At 40.3% G+C, this 19,820-nt stretch overlaps 1 protein-coding gene and 1 pseudogene across 1 annotated transcript; one reads left to right on the top strand and one right to left on the bottom strand.

The window, feature by feature from the left end:
• Window positions 1-3,346: 3,346 nt before the first annotated feature.
• BEX2 (brain expressed X-linked 2) lies at window positions 3,347-4,967 on the bottom strand. The gene is made up of 3 exons (XM_087859606.1): window positions 4,830-4,967; window positions 4,352-4,429; window positions 3,347-3,984 (listed from the first exon to the last, which is right to left on the bottom strand). Exon 3 carries the CDS (start codon window positions 3,977-3,979, stop codon window positions 3,593-3,595), a length of 387 nt encoding a protein of 128 aa, XP_087715732.1. The 5' UTR covers window positions 3,980-3,984; window positions 4,352-4,429; window positions 4,830-4,967; the 3' UTR covers window positions 3,347-3,592.
• On the top strand, window positions 4,256-18,748 carry LOC123796752 (2',5'-phosphodiesterase 12 pseudogene; annotated as a pseudogene).
• Window positions 18,749-19,820: the final 1,072 nt, after the last annotated feature.

Here is a 19,820-nt window from a genome sequence, read left to right as displayed (position 1 = left end):
AGACCATTTACATTAATCTGATTATTGATATTGATATGTTTGTTTAAATCAACCATCTTGCTATTTGTTCCCATTTGTCCCATCTGCTCATTGTTCTTTTTCCTCTAACATTTTAAAAAGATTTTACTTATTTATTTGTCAGAGAGAGAGAGAGCACAAGCAGGGGGAGTGGCAGGCAGAGGGAGAAGCAGGCTCCCCGCTGAGCAAGGAGCCCGATGTGGGACTCGATTCCAGGACCCTGGGATCATGACCTGAGCCGAAGGCAGACACTTAACCCACTGAGCCACCCAGGTGTCCCTTCCTCTAACATTTTTGATTGACTATTTTGAAGATTCCATTTTATCTCATATTTTGGCTCATCAGCTACAACTTTTTTCATGATCACTTTAAGGTTTATAATATCTATTTTTAACATTTCAGAATGTACCTTCAAAGGATATTCATGTATAGAATAAGAACTTCAAAATGCTGTACTTCCATTCCCCCTCTCCTGGTCTTTGTGCTATTATTGACATACATTTTACTTCTCCATATGTTCTAAATCCTACAATACAAAGTAAGCTGGGGGCAATCAGAATGCTCATATTATTTGTTTCTACTTTTGCAAGGAACTTTCCCCCCAACTGTCTGATGTTAAATAACTGAAAACTGTTGTTTCATGTATTTTGTCCAGGTTTTAGTGGTTTCAGTTAGGGAGATAAACCCAGACCCCGTTATTCTATTTTCATTTGAAGTATAAATTGTAGCTTGGTGTTTTATTTTTTTAAAGGTTTTATTTAACTATTTGAGAGAGAGAGAGAGAGAACGAGCGGGGTGAAGGGCAGAGGGAGAAGCAGACTCCCTGCTGAGCAGGGAGCCTGATGCGATGTGGGGCTCAATCCTGGGACTCCAGGATCCCGACCTCAGCCGAAATCAGACACTTAACTGAAACAGCCAGGTGCCCCGTAGCTTGGTGTTTTAAATGATAGGTAATCATGAAGGTTTTATTTCACCTCTAACCAAAGTTTCTTTTGCTATCTGAACTTCCTGGAAGAGTCCAGGGTCTGTGTATTCTCCCCGCTCTGCCTCTGACTAGAACGTTCAAATTGCACTGCTTTCTTTGGTCACAAGGTGGCCCTTAAATTCATTTTCTGAATTTCTTTCAACTGACTTGATTTTTTTTAAGAAAAAAAATTATTTTTATTCAAAAGTCATGAATTATCTGCGTCATTATCTCAATTTTGTTAGAAATACATAATAATTCAAAGATGTGCATACGTGTTTATCATTTGCTGAATACCAGTAAATCCATACTTATTTTGTGGTTTTTCATTCACCAAATATCTACTAGATGTAGATAGGAAAGCTGATGCTAATATTGACAATCAAGTGTAGGAAGTATGGTGGGGCATAAGCTTCTCTGTTCATCAGTCTTCCTGCCCTTTCAACTCTAGCCTTTATCTTTATAAACTTCTGCCCTGCTTGAATGTGCCTTGTGTCTCAAGGACCTGGAAGAGGGAGAGTTTTGGAATTGCTTAGGCATCTGATTCATGATGTATGGGGTTTGCTGTGTTACATGTTTGCACCTGCCAAACCATTTTTCTCTTTGGTTTCATAACTGCTATATTCCAGAGCAGAGGTTGGCAAACTTTTTTTGTTCGGGCCAGATAATAAATATATAGGCTTTGCAGTCAGGCCATGCTGTTTCTTTCACAACTACTCGACTCTGCTACTGTAGTGCAAAATCAGCCAAAGACAGTATGTAAATTCCTACATATGGCTGTATTTCAATACAACCTTATTTATGGACACCAAAAGCTGGATTTCATACAATTTTTACATGTCAAAAAATATTCTTGATTTTTTCAACCATTTGAAAATGTGAAATTTAATCTTAGCTCATTGGCCACAAAAATAAGCAATAGGCCAAATCTGGTTCATGGACTGTGGTTTGCCAACTTCTGTTTTAGAATCCTAACTTTTTTTTAAGATTTTATTTATTTGAGAGAGAGAGCATGAGATGGGGGAGGGTCGGAGGGAGAAACAGACTCTCTGCTGAGCAGGGAGCCGATCCTGGGACTCTCGGATCATGACCTGAGCAAAAGGCAGTCACTTAACCAACTGAGCCACCCAGGTACCCTAGAATCCTAACTTCTAAGTTTATTTCCATACAAGACTGTCTTCATACATGGCATGTATTTCACCTACATTGCACACTCCAAGGCAATTTCATTTCTCAAGTTCTATTGAGACACTTAAACCCAATAGTCCTCCAATGGGCTTCTTGTAATTACCCACATTTGGGTATCCACTGAACTCATGGACATAATCTCCTGGCATCCAACTCAATATGTTGGTTCTTTACATTCATAGGTTTCAGGGAGCTCGGATAAGGAAGGACTGTCTCAGACTTAAAGTGAACTGTGTCCCATTACACATCTTTAATATAGTCTAATGAGCTAAGGTTTTTAAGATTTTATTTGACAGAGAGAGACACAGCAAGAGAGGGAACACAAGCACGGGGAGTGGGAGAGGAAGAAGCAGGCTTCCCGCTAAGCAGGGATCATGACCTGAGCCTAAGGCAGATGCTTATGACTGAGCCACCCAGGTGCCCCTGAACTAAGGTTTCTTAGAAAAGAACTACACATCTAAGGAAAGAGAGAACTAGACAGATAAGGTCTTTTCATGAAGCTAAAAAGGGAGAGGACTTATTCACACTTTCACTTTAGAGTGAGGATTCAATTTATTGAGTGTACCAGAAAAAAAATCAGTGGGACTTTTTCACCTTGAGGATTCCTGAACATCAATACCCAGGGGAGATGGAAATGGGGCAAAGTAGCAGAGGAATGGAAATACCTATGCCTTAGTCCACATAAAGACCCAGCTCTGGAAACTTCCCCAAATAGCTGAAGGGAATAAAGTGTTGGGTCATGTACATTCCAGTGGGAACAAAAACTTGGGAGATAACATAAACTTACTGCTTCATCAAGTACACAAGGCAGCCCTTGGAGTTATCATCATCTTGCTGATATGCATGATTTTTTTTGTAAGTATGGTTCTTAAAGAGATGTGTCTCTTATCATTATTAGGTTTATACTTCTAAATAGGAGATCCACAGGTAAGCTAAAACTGAGATTGTGTCACTACTGTTTAGGTTAAGTGCTCATATTGCTTTTATCAGGTGGCCAAGCCCTTTCACTAGCTAATAGGTATTTAGTTCTGAAATGAGAAAATATAAATAAAAAATAAAAATTATTCATAATTCTACCATAAAGAGATAAACACTTTAATTTTTTACTTTTTATACGTAAACTGTGTGCTCATATATAAAATATAGAAGATGTGAAATAAAAGAGAATACAGAGAATGTCTTTTAAACTGCTTTATTAACTTCACAATATATAATGAACATCTTGCCATGCAATAGGGTAAAACTCCCCTGCTGACAGAATCTTACATTTTGGGTCAAAATACAACATTTAATTAGAAGCTGGCTGTAGGAGACCCACAAGAGACATATAACACCAAAAGGTTTACAACAAAGGTACACTGAGAACATTAAGTTTAGGAAGCAGGTGTGTCTTCCTATTAACTTCAGGTTAAACATCAGGATTCAAGGCATAAGGCAAAACTCATCATGATGGTCATGGTGAGGAGGGTCAGTGCTAACTGCCCGCAGACTATAACTGAATTGCTTTTCCCTCAGCTTTTCCATCAGCTGTCTCATCTCCTCCCCCATCCTTTCCATATTCTCTTCTCTCATCCTTGCCTGTGGTTCTCCAAGCCTCTGAATCATGTCCCACCTATACTGCAGGACAGGCTGCCTAACACGGAACCGCCTACGATTTACTCTAGGCACAGAATATTCACCAGCTTCCAAAGGGAGAGCCAAGGGCTCTCCTTTATTAGCAACTTGCTCCTTTTCATCCTTTTTTTCATTTTCCTGTTTGCCATTGTCCACGTTGAGATTTTTTACTGCTTGTTCCTCTTTGGACGCCATTGCTCCTGAGAGACAAAAGAGAAAGAATTATATTCTTAGTGGACAGATCAGCACCGAGGACAGAGGCCCTACTACGCACATTCCAAGACTCAGAGCCCTGGATCTCTCAGGCTTTTTAAAATTTCATTTTCCCACCTGAGAGGCTCCCTACGCCCTCTAGGGGGCCCCCGGTCCGAGCCCTCCCCCATCCCCGTCGCTCCTCTCCCCTCCCCCACCCTCGCCCAAAGCCCACCATTTTCCCTGCCGATCCCTGCCCAGGCCTCTGCAGGAACCAAGATGGAGGACCGGCTGGGGCGGGGGGGGGGGGAGAGGGAAGTTGGGGTCTCAGGCTTTCCACACGTTCCCCCCGGCCCCACTGTCCCCCGCACCGACCTGGGCCTATCCTTGCAGTCTCCTCCTCCTCCCGATTCTTGCCGAGAGTGCGCCGCCGCGACACTTAGACCTGCACACCTGCAGAGGGCCGGGGTGGGGGGCAGCCGGGGCTGCTGCAGCCGAGCGCTCCGCGCCCACCCGACGCTACCCAGCCCCTCCCGGACCCCCCACGGCCGCCTCGCCCCCACACCCAGCCGCCCCATCCCCCGCGCTGACCACCATTTTCTACATCAAGAAGGACGGGGGCGGGACGCGGCGTGCACTAGGCAGGTGTTTCCGAAGGGTCATCGCCTCACCGCCGTCCAGCCCTCGGCCTACCTTTTGCAGCGGCCAAACGCGGGCTGCTGTGGGGCGTGGGGGCTGCGGTCCTCGCGCCGCTTCGCCCCGGGGCAGCCGGACCCCCAGCAGGGCTCCGCGAGCCGCGTGGGCTGTCCCACAGCAAGCCCAGGGAACGCTCCCCCTCCTCCCGGTCCCTTACCTGCTTCCCCTTCGCCTCCGATTCTGGGGCCGCCTCTGGCGCGCACGTCTTCAGGGCCACCGGGAGCAGGTAGCGAGAAGTGAGCGAGCGAGGGCCGGTCTGACGCTACAGCTGGGCGCGGGAGTCAGCGGCGGCGGGTCACGTGAGGCTTTCGTCACCGTGAGCGGCCCCGCCCCCAGCCCGTGCAGGCTTCTGCCCGCGAGGTGGCGCCCAGCCGGTTGGCCCGCCTGGCACCTCTCTGCTGCCGCGTTCTTCTTAACAGCACTGGCCTGGGCTCTGTGGCTCTCCCTTCTTTGCATATTCCTGGGCCTTTCTCTGCCTGCTGGGGAAGGGCAGTATCTTCTCAGGGACCTGTTGGCCATTCCCAGTTCTTCCCTGGGGACTTGCCTCTTCCTCTCCTCTGCCCCAATGATATGCCTTCTTCCACTTACTGTCCTTTCTGCTACCAATGTTGTCCATTTCCCCTCCACTAAAATGTGTAGAAAAGATGTGTCAGGAATAGTCCAGGAGAGTGGATTTTAAAAAATCTTAATATCTGTTTTGTTCCTTTTATGTTAAGCCCTCAAAAATCAATATACTTTTTCTTAAAAGATTTTATTTATTTATTTGTCCAAGAGAAAGAAAGAGAGCAGAAGCAGGCAGAGCAGGCAGAGGGAGAAGCAGGCTCTCTTGGCTGTGCAAGGAGCCGGATGGGGGACTTTATCATAAGACCCTGGGATTATGACCTGAGCTGAAGACAGAGGCTTAACCGACTGAGTTACCCAAGCGTCCCAATATACTTTTTTTTTTTAAAGAAAAATAAGTTATTTTAATTTGAAAAGTAGAATTAAAGTTGGGGCAAAAAAAACCAACCACCTGTCTTTCTGCTAAATCTTTATATAAATATAGACTATACAGGCAGCTTCTTTTTTTGGAACTTGGAAAAAGACAGGGCAGCTGATGGCTCCTCTTGTTAGGGGCCCCTAGATCCATGAGGCCCTTCCATGAGGTGCCAATGTGTCAGTAGTGCAGCAGAGTCTTGATGAATTTTCAGTACCAAAACAACACCAGAAATGAAAATTCTTTCACAGATTTCTGGTTTAAAAGGCAATAGGTAAGTCTTTATTTGCAAATCACATGATCATGTATTTAGAGAATCCTAAGAGATCTACAATAAACCTACTGTGGAACTAGTACTTTAATTCAATGGGGTTGCAGCTATAGATGGATGTAAAAAAACTCAATTGTATTCTTATGTGCTAGTGATGAACAATTGGAAATTGAAATTGTGTATATTTTAGATAGATAGATAAATATAGATGTAAAGATATAAGATAGACCAAGGTCCTGGATCAGAAAATTCAGTTCTGTTAAGGCATCAATTATCTCCGAATTAATCTATAAATTTGGTGCAGCCAAAATAAAAATTTTAGCAGACATCTTTGTATAACTTGACAAAATTACCCCTCAAATTATATGGAAATTGGAAGGACCTAGTATAGACAATATTTTTTTAAAAAACCCACAAATGTGGAAAATTATATTACCTGATTTCTGGACTGAAGATGCAGTAATAAAGGTAGTATAGTAAGGGAGTATACACAGACAATGAATTTAAAATTAAAAACTTCTGCTGTGGGAAAGATATGGTTAAGAAAATGACGTGGGAAGCTGAGAAAAAATATTTTCAATAGGTGTAACCAACAAAGGGTTTGTATCCAGAAGATATATAAAGGCCTCCTGAAATTCAAAATAAGGCAAACAATGCAATGAAAAACAATCAACAGGTTTGAACAAGCATTTCACTAAAGTACATGTACAAATCCCCAAAGAGCTCATGGAAAGAAGCTCAATGTCATTAATCATCAGGAAAATGTAAAACAAACAAAAACAATGAAATAACCACAACATGGCCATCAGAATTGCTAAAATTAAAAAGTCTGACAATCCCAAGTATTTTTGAAGATATGGAACAACTGGAAATCTCATTCCTCATTCATTGCTGGTGAGAAGTTCAACCACTTTGAAAGGCTTTTTGATAGTTTCTTGAAAAGTTAAACTTACACTTACCATATGTCCAAAAAATTCCACTCTTAGGAATTTTCCCAAACAAAATTCAAACCATGTTTCCTCAAAAAGATTTGTATAGGGGGATGCCTGGGTGGTTCCGTTGGTTAAACATCTGCCTTCCACTCAGGTCATGATCCCAGAGTCCTAGGATCCAGTCCGGAATCCAATCACGCTTTTTGCTCAGCGGGGAGCCTGCTTCTCCCTCTGCCTGCTGCTCCCCCTGCTCGTGCTCTCTCTCTCTCTCTCTCTGACAAATAAATTAAATCTTTTTTTAAAAAAGATTTGTATAAGAATGTTCATGGCAATTTCATCTAGGATAGCCCCAAAGTGGATACAATCCAGATGTCCATCAACAAGTAAATGTATAGGGGCGCCTGGGTGGCGCAGTCATTAAGCGTCTGCCTTTGGCTCAGGGCGTGATCCCAGAACGCTGGGATCGAGCCCCACATCAGGCTTCTCCGCTAGGAGCCTGCTTCTTCCTCTCCCACTCCCCCTGCTTGTGTTCCCTCTCTCGATGGCTGTCTCTCTCGGTCAAATAAATAAATAAAATATTTAAAAAAAAAACACAAGTAAATGTATAAACAAATTGTGATGTATTCATATGTTAGGGTACTACGAAGGCATAAAAACGAACAAACTACTGGTATAAGCAATAACATAGATAAATCTCAAAAAATATTATACTCATGGGGTGCCTGGTTGGCTCAGTCCTTAAGCGTCTGCCTTTGGCTCTGACTGGGGTCATGGTCCCTGGGTCCCTGCTTGGCAGGAGTCCTGCTTCTCCCTCTCCCACTCCCCTTGCTTGTGTTCCCTCTCTCGCTGTCTCTCTCTCTCTCAAATAAATAAATAAGTAAAATCTTTAAAAAAATATTATACTCAGGGAAAGATCTCAGACACAAAAGAGTGCATTCTGTTTGGTTCCATTTATATAATGCTTTGGAAGAGGCAAAACTAATTTATATTGATACAAATTGGATGAAATCAGTGTTTGCCTGGCTTGAAGGTTGGAATTTTTCTGAGTGTAAAAGGGGAAATAACAGAACTTTCTCAACAGGGGTAAATGTTCTGTGTCTTGATGGGATAGTGACTCTGCTGGCGAATACATTTGTTGAAATCACTGAACTGTATAGATAAAATGTATGCATCTTATTGTATGTAAATTATATCCCAATAAAGTTGATTAAAAATCAAATATCTAGAAATAAATCTAATTAAATACTTGGCAGACCTCTACACTAAAAATTATAAAATAATTTTAAGAAACATTAAAGAAGACCTAAATGAGTGTAGAGATATACTGGTTTCATGGATTGAAAGAGTCAATATTTTAAAGTCAATTATTCCTAAATTGATCTATAAATTCAGTGCAATCCATATAAAAATCTCAACTGGTTATTTTTTGTTGGTAGGCAGATTTCAACTATGTATATGAAAATGCAAAAAACCAAATGCAGCCAAGAGAACCTTGAAGAAGGGAGCACCAAAACTTCCACCAGTAGATACCAAACTTAATACAATGCTATAGTGAGTAAATTCTGAATAAGTAGTGTGATATTGTCTCAAAGATTAGCATATTTGTGTACATACACATGCATGTGCAGACCTGTGAAACATACCTACACATACTGTCGATTTATGGCAAAGATGACACTGCAGTGAAAGGGGAAAAGGATTTTTTCCCTAAAAAGTGGTAACAGAGCAGACGGATATCCATATGTGAAAAAAAAAAATCTATGTCGACTCTACCCTAAATAACACACAAAATAAACTCCCAATGAATTGCAGATCTAAATGGGAAAGATGAAAATGTCATTCTACAGGAATGACAGAGATACACAAGAAATCATCTTCGTGACTTTGGAGTAGGCAGTATTTTTTTTTTCAATTTTTTATTTAAATTCTAGTTGGTTAACATACAGTGTAATGTTGGTTTCAGGAGTAGAATTCAGTGATTCATCATACAACACCCAGTGCTCATCATATCAAATGCCCTCTTTTTTAAAACATATTTTATTTATTTGAAGAGAGAGAGAGCACGAGTGTGGGTGGAAGGGCAGAGGGAGAGGGAGAAGCAGACTCTGCAGTGAGCAGGGAGCCTGATGCAGGGCTTGATCCCAGGACCCTGAGATCATGACCTGAGCCGAAGCTGGACACTTAACTGACTGAGCCACCCAGGTGCTCCTCAAGTGCCCTCCTTAATACCCTTCACCCATCTAGCCCATCCCCACCCACCTCCTTCCATCACCCTTCAGTTTGTTCTCTATCTTTAAGAGTCTGTTATAGTTTGTTTCCCTCTCTCTTTTTTCTTTTTCTTCCCTCCCATATGTTCATCTGTTTTGTTTCTTAAATTCCACATATGAATGAAATCGTATGGTATTTGTCTTTCTCTGATTTTTTCCCCTAGCATAATACATTCTAGCTGCGTCCCTTCCTTGTGAATGGCAAGATTTCATTTTTTTGGTGGCTGAGTAATATTCCATTGTGAATATATACCATATCTTCTTTATCTATTCATCAGGTGATGGACGTTTGGGCTCTTTCCATAGTTCGGCTATTGTTGATAATGCTGCTTTGAACATCAGGGTGCATGTACCTGCTTGGAACCTGTATTTTTGTATCCTTTGGGTAAATACCTAGTAGCGCAATTGCTGGGTCATAGGATAGCTCTATTTTTAACTTTTTGAGGAAGCTCCATACTGTTTTCCGCAGTGGCTGCACCAGTTTGCATTTCCACCAAGAGTGCAAGAGGGTTCCCCTTTCTCCGCATCCTCACCAACATCTGTTTTTTTCTGTGTTGTTAAATTTAGACATTCTGACAGGTGGGAGGTGCTATCTCGTCATGGTTTTGACTTGTATTTCACTGATGATGAGTGATGTCCAGCATCTTTTCATATGTCTGTTAGCCATCTGGATATCTTCTCTGGAAAAGTATCTATTCATGTCTTCTGCCCATTTTTTTAAAAAAGATTTTATTTATTTATTTGACAGAGAGAGAGACAGCCAGAGAGATAGGGAACACAAGCAGGGGGAGTGGGAGAGGAAGAAGCAGGCTCCCAGCAGAGAAGCCTGATGTGGGGCTCGATCCCATAAGGCCAGGATCACGCCCTGAGCCGAAGGCAGACACCTAACTACTGAGCCACCCAGGCGCCCCTCTGCCCATTTCTTAACTGGATTATTTGTTTTTCGGATACTGAGCTTGGTAAGTTCTTTACAGATTTTGGATACTAACTCTTTATCAGATATGTCATTTATAAATACTTTTCCCATTATGCGGCCTGCCTTTTAGTTTTGTTGATTGTTTCCTTCGTTATGCAGAAGGTTTTTATCTTCATGAAGTCCCAATAGTTCATTTTTTGCTTTTGTTTCCCTTGAATAAGCAATATTATTAAAGAGGACACAAAAAGCACTAATTATGAAGGATAAAAATGCTTGTAAATTGCACTTTATTAATATCAGAAACTTCTGTTCATCAAAAGACATCATTAAAAGAATAAGGAAGCAAGCCACAAACTAGGAAAAGATATAAGGAAGACATATACCTGACAAAAGGCTCATATCTATAATGTATAAAGAATTCTTACAAATAAATTTTAAAAAGACAGACAATCCAATTTAAAAATGGGCAAACACCTTAAAACAGCACTTCAAAAACCAGAATATCCTAATGTCTAATAAATTTGTGAAAATATGTTGAACTTCATTAGTTTGCAGAGAAATACAAGTTAAAACCAACATGTCATACTACTCAACACCCTCCCCCTCCCCAGAATGTCTAACATAATAAAGACAGAAGGTGTCAAGTGTTTTATTCCCCATAAAATGTGGTATAACAGGAACTGGCACTACCACTTTGAAAAACTGTTTGGCACTGTGTACAAAGGTAAACATATGTATACTTTACAACCAAGCAATCTCACTCTAGATATACCCATAATAAAAATGTGTGCATTGGTTTACCAAACAACATTTACACATATGTTTATAATAATATTTTTTATGTTGTCAGAAATTAGCACAGATCCAAATGTACTTCATCAGGAAAATGCATAAATAATTATCATGTATTTACACAGTGGGATGTTACTCAGTAATAAAAATGTACAAATTACAACTATATACGGTATGGTTGGATCTCACAAACCTAATGTTGAGATAAAGAAGCCAAAGCGAAAACGAGTAATGTATATGAATTTTATGAGTTTAAACATAAGCAAAACTATGATGTTAGAATTCAAGGTAGTGGCATCCATGAAAAATGACTGGAACAGGGTTTCTACAGTGTTGGTAATGTTCTGGGGGTTTTTTCTTTTGTTTTAAGTACTGGTTAAATGGTTTTAGTTTGCAAAACTTCACTGAGCTAGGTACTCATGATTTGGTCACTTTTACATATGTATTTTATACTTTATTTAAAAGTTCCCTTAATTCAAAACAAACTGACATCATTCTTCTCATAGTAAATTGTTAAGCTTACAAAAAAATTCTCACAGTATTTGGTGGGTATGAATTTGGTACATTCTTTCTAGAGGGCTATTTGACAGTAATTATTAAAAAGTTTTAGAAATGTTCATACTATTTGATGTAACAATTTAATTTTTTACATTCTATTATACAGAAAAAAATCATATACGTGTTTAGAGATTTACACATAAAGATATTCATTGTAGTAAAACAAATATAAGCAGGGGGCGCCTGGGTGGCACAGTCATTAAGCGTCTGCCTTTGGCTCAGGGCGTGATCCCAGTGTTTTGGGATCGAGCCCCACATCAGGCTTCTCTGCTAGCAGTCTGCTTCTTTCTCTCCCACTCCCCCTGCTTGTGTTCCCCCTCTCGCTGCCTGTCTCTCTCTATCAAATAAATAAATAAATAAAATCTTAAAAAAAACAAATATAAGCAAAGTAATGGAAAAACATAAGCAAAAATATAAGCAAAAAAATGAAAAAATACAGGTTAGCTGGCTTAAACTGATTATTGCCTGTTAGTATAATTGAGTTCTGAAAATAAGAAAAATATGCTATATATACAATGGTATATTATTCAGCCATAAAAAAGAATGAAATGTTGCCATTTGCAACAGTGTGGATAAAGCTAGAGAGTATAATGCTAAGTGAAATAAGTCAGTCAGAGAAAGACAAATGCTGTATGATTTCACTCACATGTGAAATTTAAGAAACAAAACGAATGAGCAAAGGGAAAAAGAGAGAGAGAGAGAGAGAGAGACAAACCAAGAAACAGACTTAATTTAGAGAAGAAACTGATGGTTATCAGAGGGGAGGTAGATGGAGGGATGGGTGAAATAGGTAATGGGGATTAAGGAGGGCACTTGTTGTGATGAGCACCAGGTGATGTATGGAAGTGTGGAATCACTATATTGTACACTTGAAACAAATATCACACTATGTTAACTATACTGGAATTAAAATAAAAATAAATAAATAAATAAGTAGGTAGATAATTAAAATAAAGAAAAGGAAAGAAAAATATGCCGTTAAAGTGTACTTAATGATAAAGAAAACTTTTTATGATTTACACTTTAAATAATGGAAAAGTCGATTAGAAACAGTGTGCTCAGTGGGATTCTGATATACATGTAGATGTATATATACGTATAAACATAGAATGTAATAAAAAGAATATAATCTATCCTTATTTCTGAATATGCTTATATTATCAATATTAAAACAAAAAGTCTTTCTTTAAAAGATCTTATTTTTTAGGAAACCTCTACACCCAACATGGGGTTCAACCCACAACCCCAAGATCAAGAGTCATATGCTCTACCAACTGAGCAGCCAGGCATCCCCAAAATAAAAAATTTCTATACATAAAACCACCAGGAGCAAAAATAGTAAATAACAAACTAGGAAACGTGTGCAGAACATACATCATGAATTTATTTTAACTTCATTTTTCCACATCGGAAAAAAAAGTAGTGCGGAAAAATCTTCCTTTTCACTCCAGTCGGAAAATCTATCACTTCCTTCCCAAGTTTATTTAGGATACAGAATAAGCCGCAGTAATACAGAGACCCCCAAAATACAATGGTTCAAACAAGAGAGAAATATATTTCTCCCATACAAAATAGTACAGAGATAGAAAGGGTTTTTTGGACAGGTGGATTTGTCTGCTGTCTGAGGTCAAGTGCTTTTTATTTTGTTGCTCTGCTATCTCCTAGAGTGTTTTACTTACACTTTGTCTGAGTTTTAGGACACAGTAGGGAGGAAAGAGAAAATAGTAAGCAAACAATTTCCTTTTAAAAAGTGGAACATACGTTAAAAAAAGAAAAGAAATGTATGTTAAAGAAATAAATTCAAGGAAATAAGAAAAAATTGGTTTAAAAAAGTGGGACAGAAGTTGCACGTTCCATACCTCATATTCCATTGCAAAGAATTGGGACACAAAGACACACTTGGCTGCAGGGGAGGCTGGGGAATGTTAGTTTCTAGTTGAGTGATCAAGAGTTCCTTTAAAACTTTGGGGAAGAGAATCCTATTACTTAGAAGAAGATGGGGAAAATTGTTATTGGGGAAAATTTGCTATCTTGGCTAAAAGGAGTAATAGCAGTAAGGTCACACTTATCAGTCAAACTTTGGCAAAGTTGTTTATCTGAAATACATCCACACACAACTCAGTTTAGTGCAAAGCATAAGCTTTCTTCTATTCATATCTAAGAAAAATCAACTGGGTGAATATCATTATTATTATATCATCATCATCATCATCATCATCATCATCATTCTTCTAGCTTCTAGTGGTCTGATAGTTCACCCTTTTGTTTAGCTGTCTCCAAATGGCCTCATGTGAAAGGGTATTTGGTCTACCCAGCAACAGTATATGTTTCACCAGGGTTGTGCCTTTCTCTGAGACCTAGCCCTTATCATTCAGAGCACACAAGGCACTACTGGGTATGAGAAGGGTTCCTCAAAATAACTCATCAGTGAACAAAGATGGGAGAAAACGTAGGAACATTTTGAGACAGTCCTCATTCTAAAACTTGGGTTGGTTCCCTGATTCAACGCTAACAGGCTATATAACCTTAGACACCTTACTTAAATCTCTCAAAAGGGGAGGGGGAGAGGCTAGAGGGAGGAACACCAGAGAATGGTCTGCCCTAGTAGTTCAGATAAAAGGTCATGAGGGCCTAAAACAGGATAATGATGAATTCAGCTGTCACAGTGAAGAAAGACAGAGGCTTACAGGCTACGGAAGGGGTGAGAGTCAGACAAGACTCTGACATTTCAAGACAGAGCCACTAGACAAATTAATATGGCAGGTTGCATTAATTAATGTTAAGAGCACAGGATCTCACTCAAAGATGACTATAAAATACCAACAGGAGACTTGAAGTCAAGTCGGCCCCAGTAGACCTGTAGTCACCAAACGATATCTGGATAAGGGCAAATTGTTAGAGTCAATATTTTAGTCTCCTGGATATAGTTGCCAACTTGCAGGAATTAGAAGAAAGAGGATCAGGTTGAACTATACATAGGCAGTTAGCAAACTCTAGACTCTAAGTCCAAAAGTCAAACAGCCCAAGTTCTTCCATAGATAACGTGTGAGGAAAAGAAAGAAATGGAGCAAAAGCCCGTACGTTAGTAAGGACTTTAAATAAATATAAACATTTTTTGAAGAGCAAGACTAAAGTATAATGTCCAGCTATGCATACTTGGAAGATAAAAACATAAAGAAACCAAAGAAAGTGATTACTACAAAAGCCAGGACAGTGGTTACTTTCAGGGTAAAAAAGGGAGCCTTCAATTAGGATGGGGCATATAGAGGAGCTTCTGGAGAGTCTGGAAGTTTTATTTATTGATCTGAGTTATGGTTATTAAGAGTGTTCATCTTATACTATTTCACTAATGTTTACATTTTTAATGTTTCTGTGTTATATTTTGCAATGAAAATGCTTTAAAACGCATAAGATTTCTTTTTATCTATGTAAGTATGACCTAAGACACCATTTCAAAAATCTTAACATGATAGCAACGGTAGTGATGGTGAGATCTTAGAATCTCCTAGTGACCTCATGATAAACAAGTTTCATAGTTTCAGGTTTGATATTCATGTGTATGATCCATTTCCAATTATTTTTTGTGCATGATATCAGGTAAAGATCAAAGATATCCTGTGAGATATCTTGGCATCTCTGTTGAAAACAGATTGACCTTATGTGTTTGGGTGTATTTCTGGACAATATAACAATTCTGCACCCCACCATCACTGCCTTGGTCACTGTAGCTATATCATATCATAAAAAATGTGAGTTCTCCAGACTTGTTCTTCATTTTTACAATTGTTTAAGCTATTATAAATCCATATACATTTTGGAGTCATCTTGTCAGTTTCTACAGAGATGTCTTCTTGCATTTTGATTGTGATTGCATTGAATCTATAGATCACTTGGAAAGGAGGATTGACACCTTAACAATATTCAGTCTCCCGATCCATAAACATGATATATCTCTACATTTGTTTAGATATTTTTTGTATTTCTCTCAACTGTCTTCTAGTTTTTAATGTCCATGTTTTATACATATTTTGTTAGCCCTGTCTCTAAGACTCTCAAGCTATTGTTAATGATATTGATTTTGTTTTATTTATAATTTTCAATTGCAATTTCAGGTGTTCACTGCTAGTACATAGAAATACAACTGTTGAGGTGCCTGGGTGGCTCAGTCGGTTAAGCATCCAGCTCTTGATGTTGGCTCAGGCCGTGATCTCAGGATTGTGAGATCCAGCCAGAAGCCGAGCTCCACACTCAGCACGGAAGAGTCTGCCTGAGATTCTCGGTCTCCTTCTCCCTCTGCCCCTCCCCTGGCTCTCTCTCTCTCTCTCTCTCTCAATAAACAAACAAAATCTTTAAAAAACCAAAAAGAAATAAAATTGCTGTTTGCATATTGACCTTGCATCCTGCAACATTTCTAAACTCAATTAGCTCTAGTACCTTTTTTGTATATTCTTTAGAATTTTTCTTTTAAAAATCATGTCATCTGTGAATAAAGTACAATGTTGGACAGGAATGATGAAAGTGAACAACCTGCCCTTATTCTCCATCTTAGGGGAATATGTACACTATTTCACAACCAAGTATATTCTCTGTAGGTTTATCATAGTTTCCCTTTATCACTGGGAAAGTTTGATGATTTTTTTCATTTTTTTAAAGATTTTATTTATTTATTTGACAGAGAGAGAGATAGCCAGAGAGGGAACACAAGCAGGGCGAGTGGGAGAAGGAGAAGCAGACTTCCCCTCTGCGCAGAGAGCCCCACGTGGGGCTCGATTCCAGGACCCTGGGATCATGACCTGAGTGGAAGGCAGACACTCAAGGACTGAGCCACCCAGGCACCTTGATTTTCCTTTTTTGTTAATAATAATTTTTTATTATGTTATGTTATTTACCATATAGTACATCCCTAGTTTTTGATGTAAAGTTCCATGATTCATTACTTGCTTATAACACCCAGTGCACCATGCAATATGTGCCCTCCTTAATACCCATCACCGGCCTATCCCAATCCCCCACCCCTCTCCCCTCTGAAGCCCTCAGTTTGTTTCCCAGAGTCCACAGTCTCTCATGGTTCATTCCCCCTTCTGTTTACCCTCCCTTCATTCATGAATGAGTGTTGACTTTTGTCAGGTATTTTCGTACATCTATTGAAATAATAATATGTTTTTTTCTCTTTGACTCTATAAATAAGTGGAGTGCATTACTTGATTTTTGAATGTTAAACCAACTTTACATTCCTGGGGTAAACTCCACTTGGTACTCATCCTTATATATACATCAATGGATATTATATGTTAGTAATTTTATGGGGGATTTTTGCATATATGTTCATGAGTATATTGGTCTATAATTTTTTCTTATATCCGTAACAGGTTTTATTGTCAAGATTATTCTTGTATCTTAAAATGAGTTGCAGAGTGCTTTGTATCCTCCAATTTCTGAAAGACTGTGTAGTATAGGCAGTATTTCTTTTTAAAATGATTGATAGAGCTCACCAGTACAATCTTTGGGAGAATTTTTTTTGGTTATGAATTTATTTTATAGATATAAATTTACTCAGATCTGACGCTGGGCGGCCGCTGGGCCACCAGGTTCGTGTGGAGGCTCCCAGGCTCCCGCGCCGTGCTTCGTGGGGTCCGCAGGACGGTGGAGCCGCACGCTAGCGCCGAGGCGGCGACTGAGCCGGCGGCGGGCGCCGTGGAGCGCGCCGTAGTGAGCTGTGTGCCCTCGGAGCCTAAGCTAAGTATGTCGTTCGCGCCGGCCCATGGCAGCCACAAGAACATGCAGCGCGACCAAAGCGAGCCGCTAGCTCGGGCCCTCAGCCGGATTGCAACCAATGCCCTCAAAGGCCACGCTAAGGCGGCCACCGCCAGGAAGAGCAGGAAGAACCGGCCAAATGCAAGTGGCGGCGTGGCCTGTGCGGGGGCCTGGGCCCGAGCCGGCTGCGGCCTGCGAGCCCGTGATGAAGCTGTAATACCGGGAGGAGCTCGCAGTGGCTGAAGACGTGCTCCACGTGGACCGCGCCGTGCTGCAGATCGGCGATGTCAAGTACAAGGTGGAGCGCAACCGGTTCGCCTTCAGGAGCCGCAGTTGCCACGCTACATCATGGCCGGCTTCCCTGTGGGCCCCAGGCTCAGCCTCGAATTTGGGGATCCCGCCAGCTCCCTCTTCCGCTGGTACAAAGAGCGGCAGAGCCTGAGGGCGGGGGGGGGGGGTGTTTTGTCGCTGTCTCCCTCTTCACCTTCTCCTAGTTGGACGGAGACCGGTGTGAAGGAGCGCGTCTACACGCCGTCCAATGCCTACATCGGGCTCCGGACTCAAGCTTCATTGCATCCCAGGCAATGGACATCTCTCCGGGCCAAGACGGGAGTTGAAAAGTGTGCGTCCGTGGAGGCTAGGCCTGGCATCTCTACACCAAGAAGGTGACAGACGACTCTCTCATCCGCACGGTCTCCTACAACGTCCTGGCAGACACTTATGCCCAGAATGAGTTTTCAAGGAGTTTCCTGTACTCGTACTGTGTGTGCCCCTTATGCCCTGGAGCTCGACTACCGCCAGAACCTTATCCAGCAGGAGCTCACAGGCTACAACGCTGACCTCATCTGTTAGCAAGAGATTGATCGATCGCAATGCGTTTACAGAGGGCTTGGTGCCGGCCCTCGGCCCTCGAGGCCTTTGGGCTGGAGGGCGTGTTTAGAATCAAGCACCAGGAAGGCCTGGCTAACTTTCTATCGAAAGACCAAATTCACTCTCCCTAGCCAGCATGACATTTCTTTCCATGAAGCCCCGGAATCCAACACACTTCACAAAGAACTGCTGGAGAAACTAGTTTTGTACCTGTCTGCACAGGAGAGGGTGCTCCAGAGATCCTCTGTCCTCCACGTTTCTGTTCTTCAATCTACAAAGGACTCTTCTAAAAGGATATGTGCTGCTAATACCCATCTCTGCTGGCATCCAAAAGGTAGGAACATTTCTCTCGTTCAAATGGCAGTAGTCTTGGCTCACATTAGAGATGTCTCGTGGGACCGGCATCCTGGCATACCAGTGATGTTTTGTGGAGAATTTAATAGTACCCCATCAACAGGAATGTATCATTTTGTTGTCAGTGAAGAAGAGGAACGGTGAAACATGTCCCTTACCCATTTTTTTTCAAACTGAAAAGTGCTTGTGGTGAACCTGCTTACACAAATTACGTTGGTGGCTTTCATGGATGTCTGGATTACATTTTCATTGACTTAAATGCTCCAGAGGTTGAACAGGTGATTCCATTACCTAGTCTTGAAGAAGTTACCACCCATCAGGCCTTATCTAGTGTTTCCCATCCCTCTGATCACATAGCACTTGTATGTGATTTAAAATGGAAATAGATTTGTGTTTAATGGAATCTAAGTCTGCTTTAGTAGGAAATTTCATATGAATCAGAGCTTATGTGTAAACTTCAAAGACGAAAAGTAGACAGACACCAAGGCAAAATGTTGTTATTCTACTAGTTATGTCCCAGTGTCTTCATTACACAACTGTTATAATATTTGCAATTTCTCCACTTTTCTTTTTTTCCTACAGTTGAAGGAAAAACAAATATATTTATGATTCCCAGGAAGAACATTGAATTATTATATACATTTTTATAAGTACCTTTTTAAAGCTAAGAATTAAGAATTTTGTAAAAAAAAACCCATTTGAGTGATCCTTTAATTTTTCTATCATAACATGTTTCAAATTGAATCGTGTTTATATAATGCATACAGATTAAAGTGAGAGGCCTAAGTCTGACACATGAAAGGAGTAATATTAGAGTCTACCTCGACCTCAATTTGGTTAGCAATTTAATACAACTTCAGAGATTTAACAGATTAAAATATACCATCACCAATAGTTATTGCTTCTCATCTTTAATCTTTCAATTAACATAAAGTATTTTCATTCTGCCGTTTTTAGGATTTTAATTTTTAGTATATGGTACATATGGATGTTTATATTCTTATTCTTACTGCAGCTCATTTGAACTTTTAGGATGCAAGCATCTCAAATTTAGTATCAAAGTGAATAGCGATATAGTCGACCTGATCCCATTTTCTTTAATTATTCTTACCCATGAAAAATGTTCATAAATCAATGGGGTATTTGACCATATGATATTACAGAATACAACATAATAGATTACTTTATGAGAAACTGCCTACTGATATGGCCTTGACATTTTGGGTGAACCATTGAGCATTTTTATGAAAAAAAGTATGGAAGTATTTTTGAAATTGTTGGTTTTTATAAATAGGAGAAAGGGGGAGTAGTGGGGCTTTTGAGCAGTTCCGAAATAAACTGTTCTTTTTATAGACTTGAGCATTATAGTTTGAGTTATAGGAAAACATTGTATATAATTTATGTACTGTAAAAAAATTTAAATATGAAGCCAAACTTTTTAAAATTAGAAATTATGGT

The sequence above is a fragment of the Ursus americanus genome, chromosome X (genome assembly GCF_024610735.1).
Source record: "Ursus americanus isolate L20-20 chromosome X, mUrsAme1.1.p, whole genome shotgun sequence".
In the NCBI taxonomy this organism is placed as follows: domain Eukaryota; kingdom Metazoa; phylum Chordata; class Mammalia; order Carnivora; family Ursidae; genus Ursus; species Ursus americanus.
The sequence above is the reverse complement of the archived record's forward strand: the minus strand, read 5'-3'. Positions and strand labels throughout refer to the sequence as shown.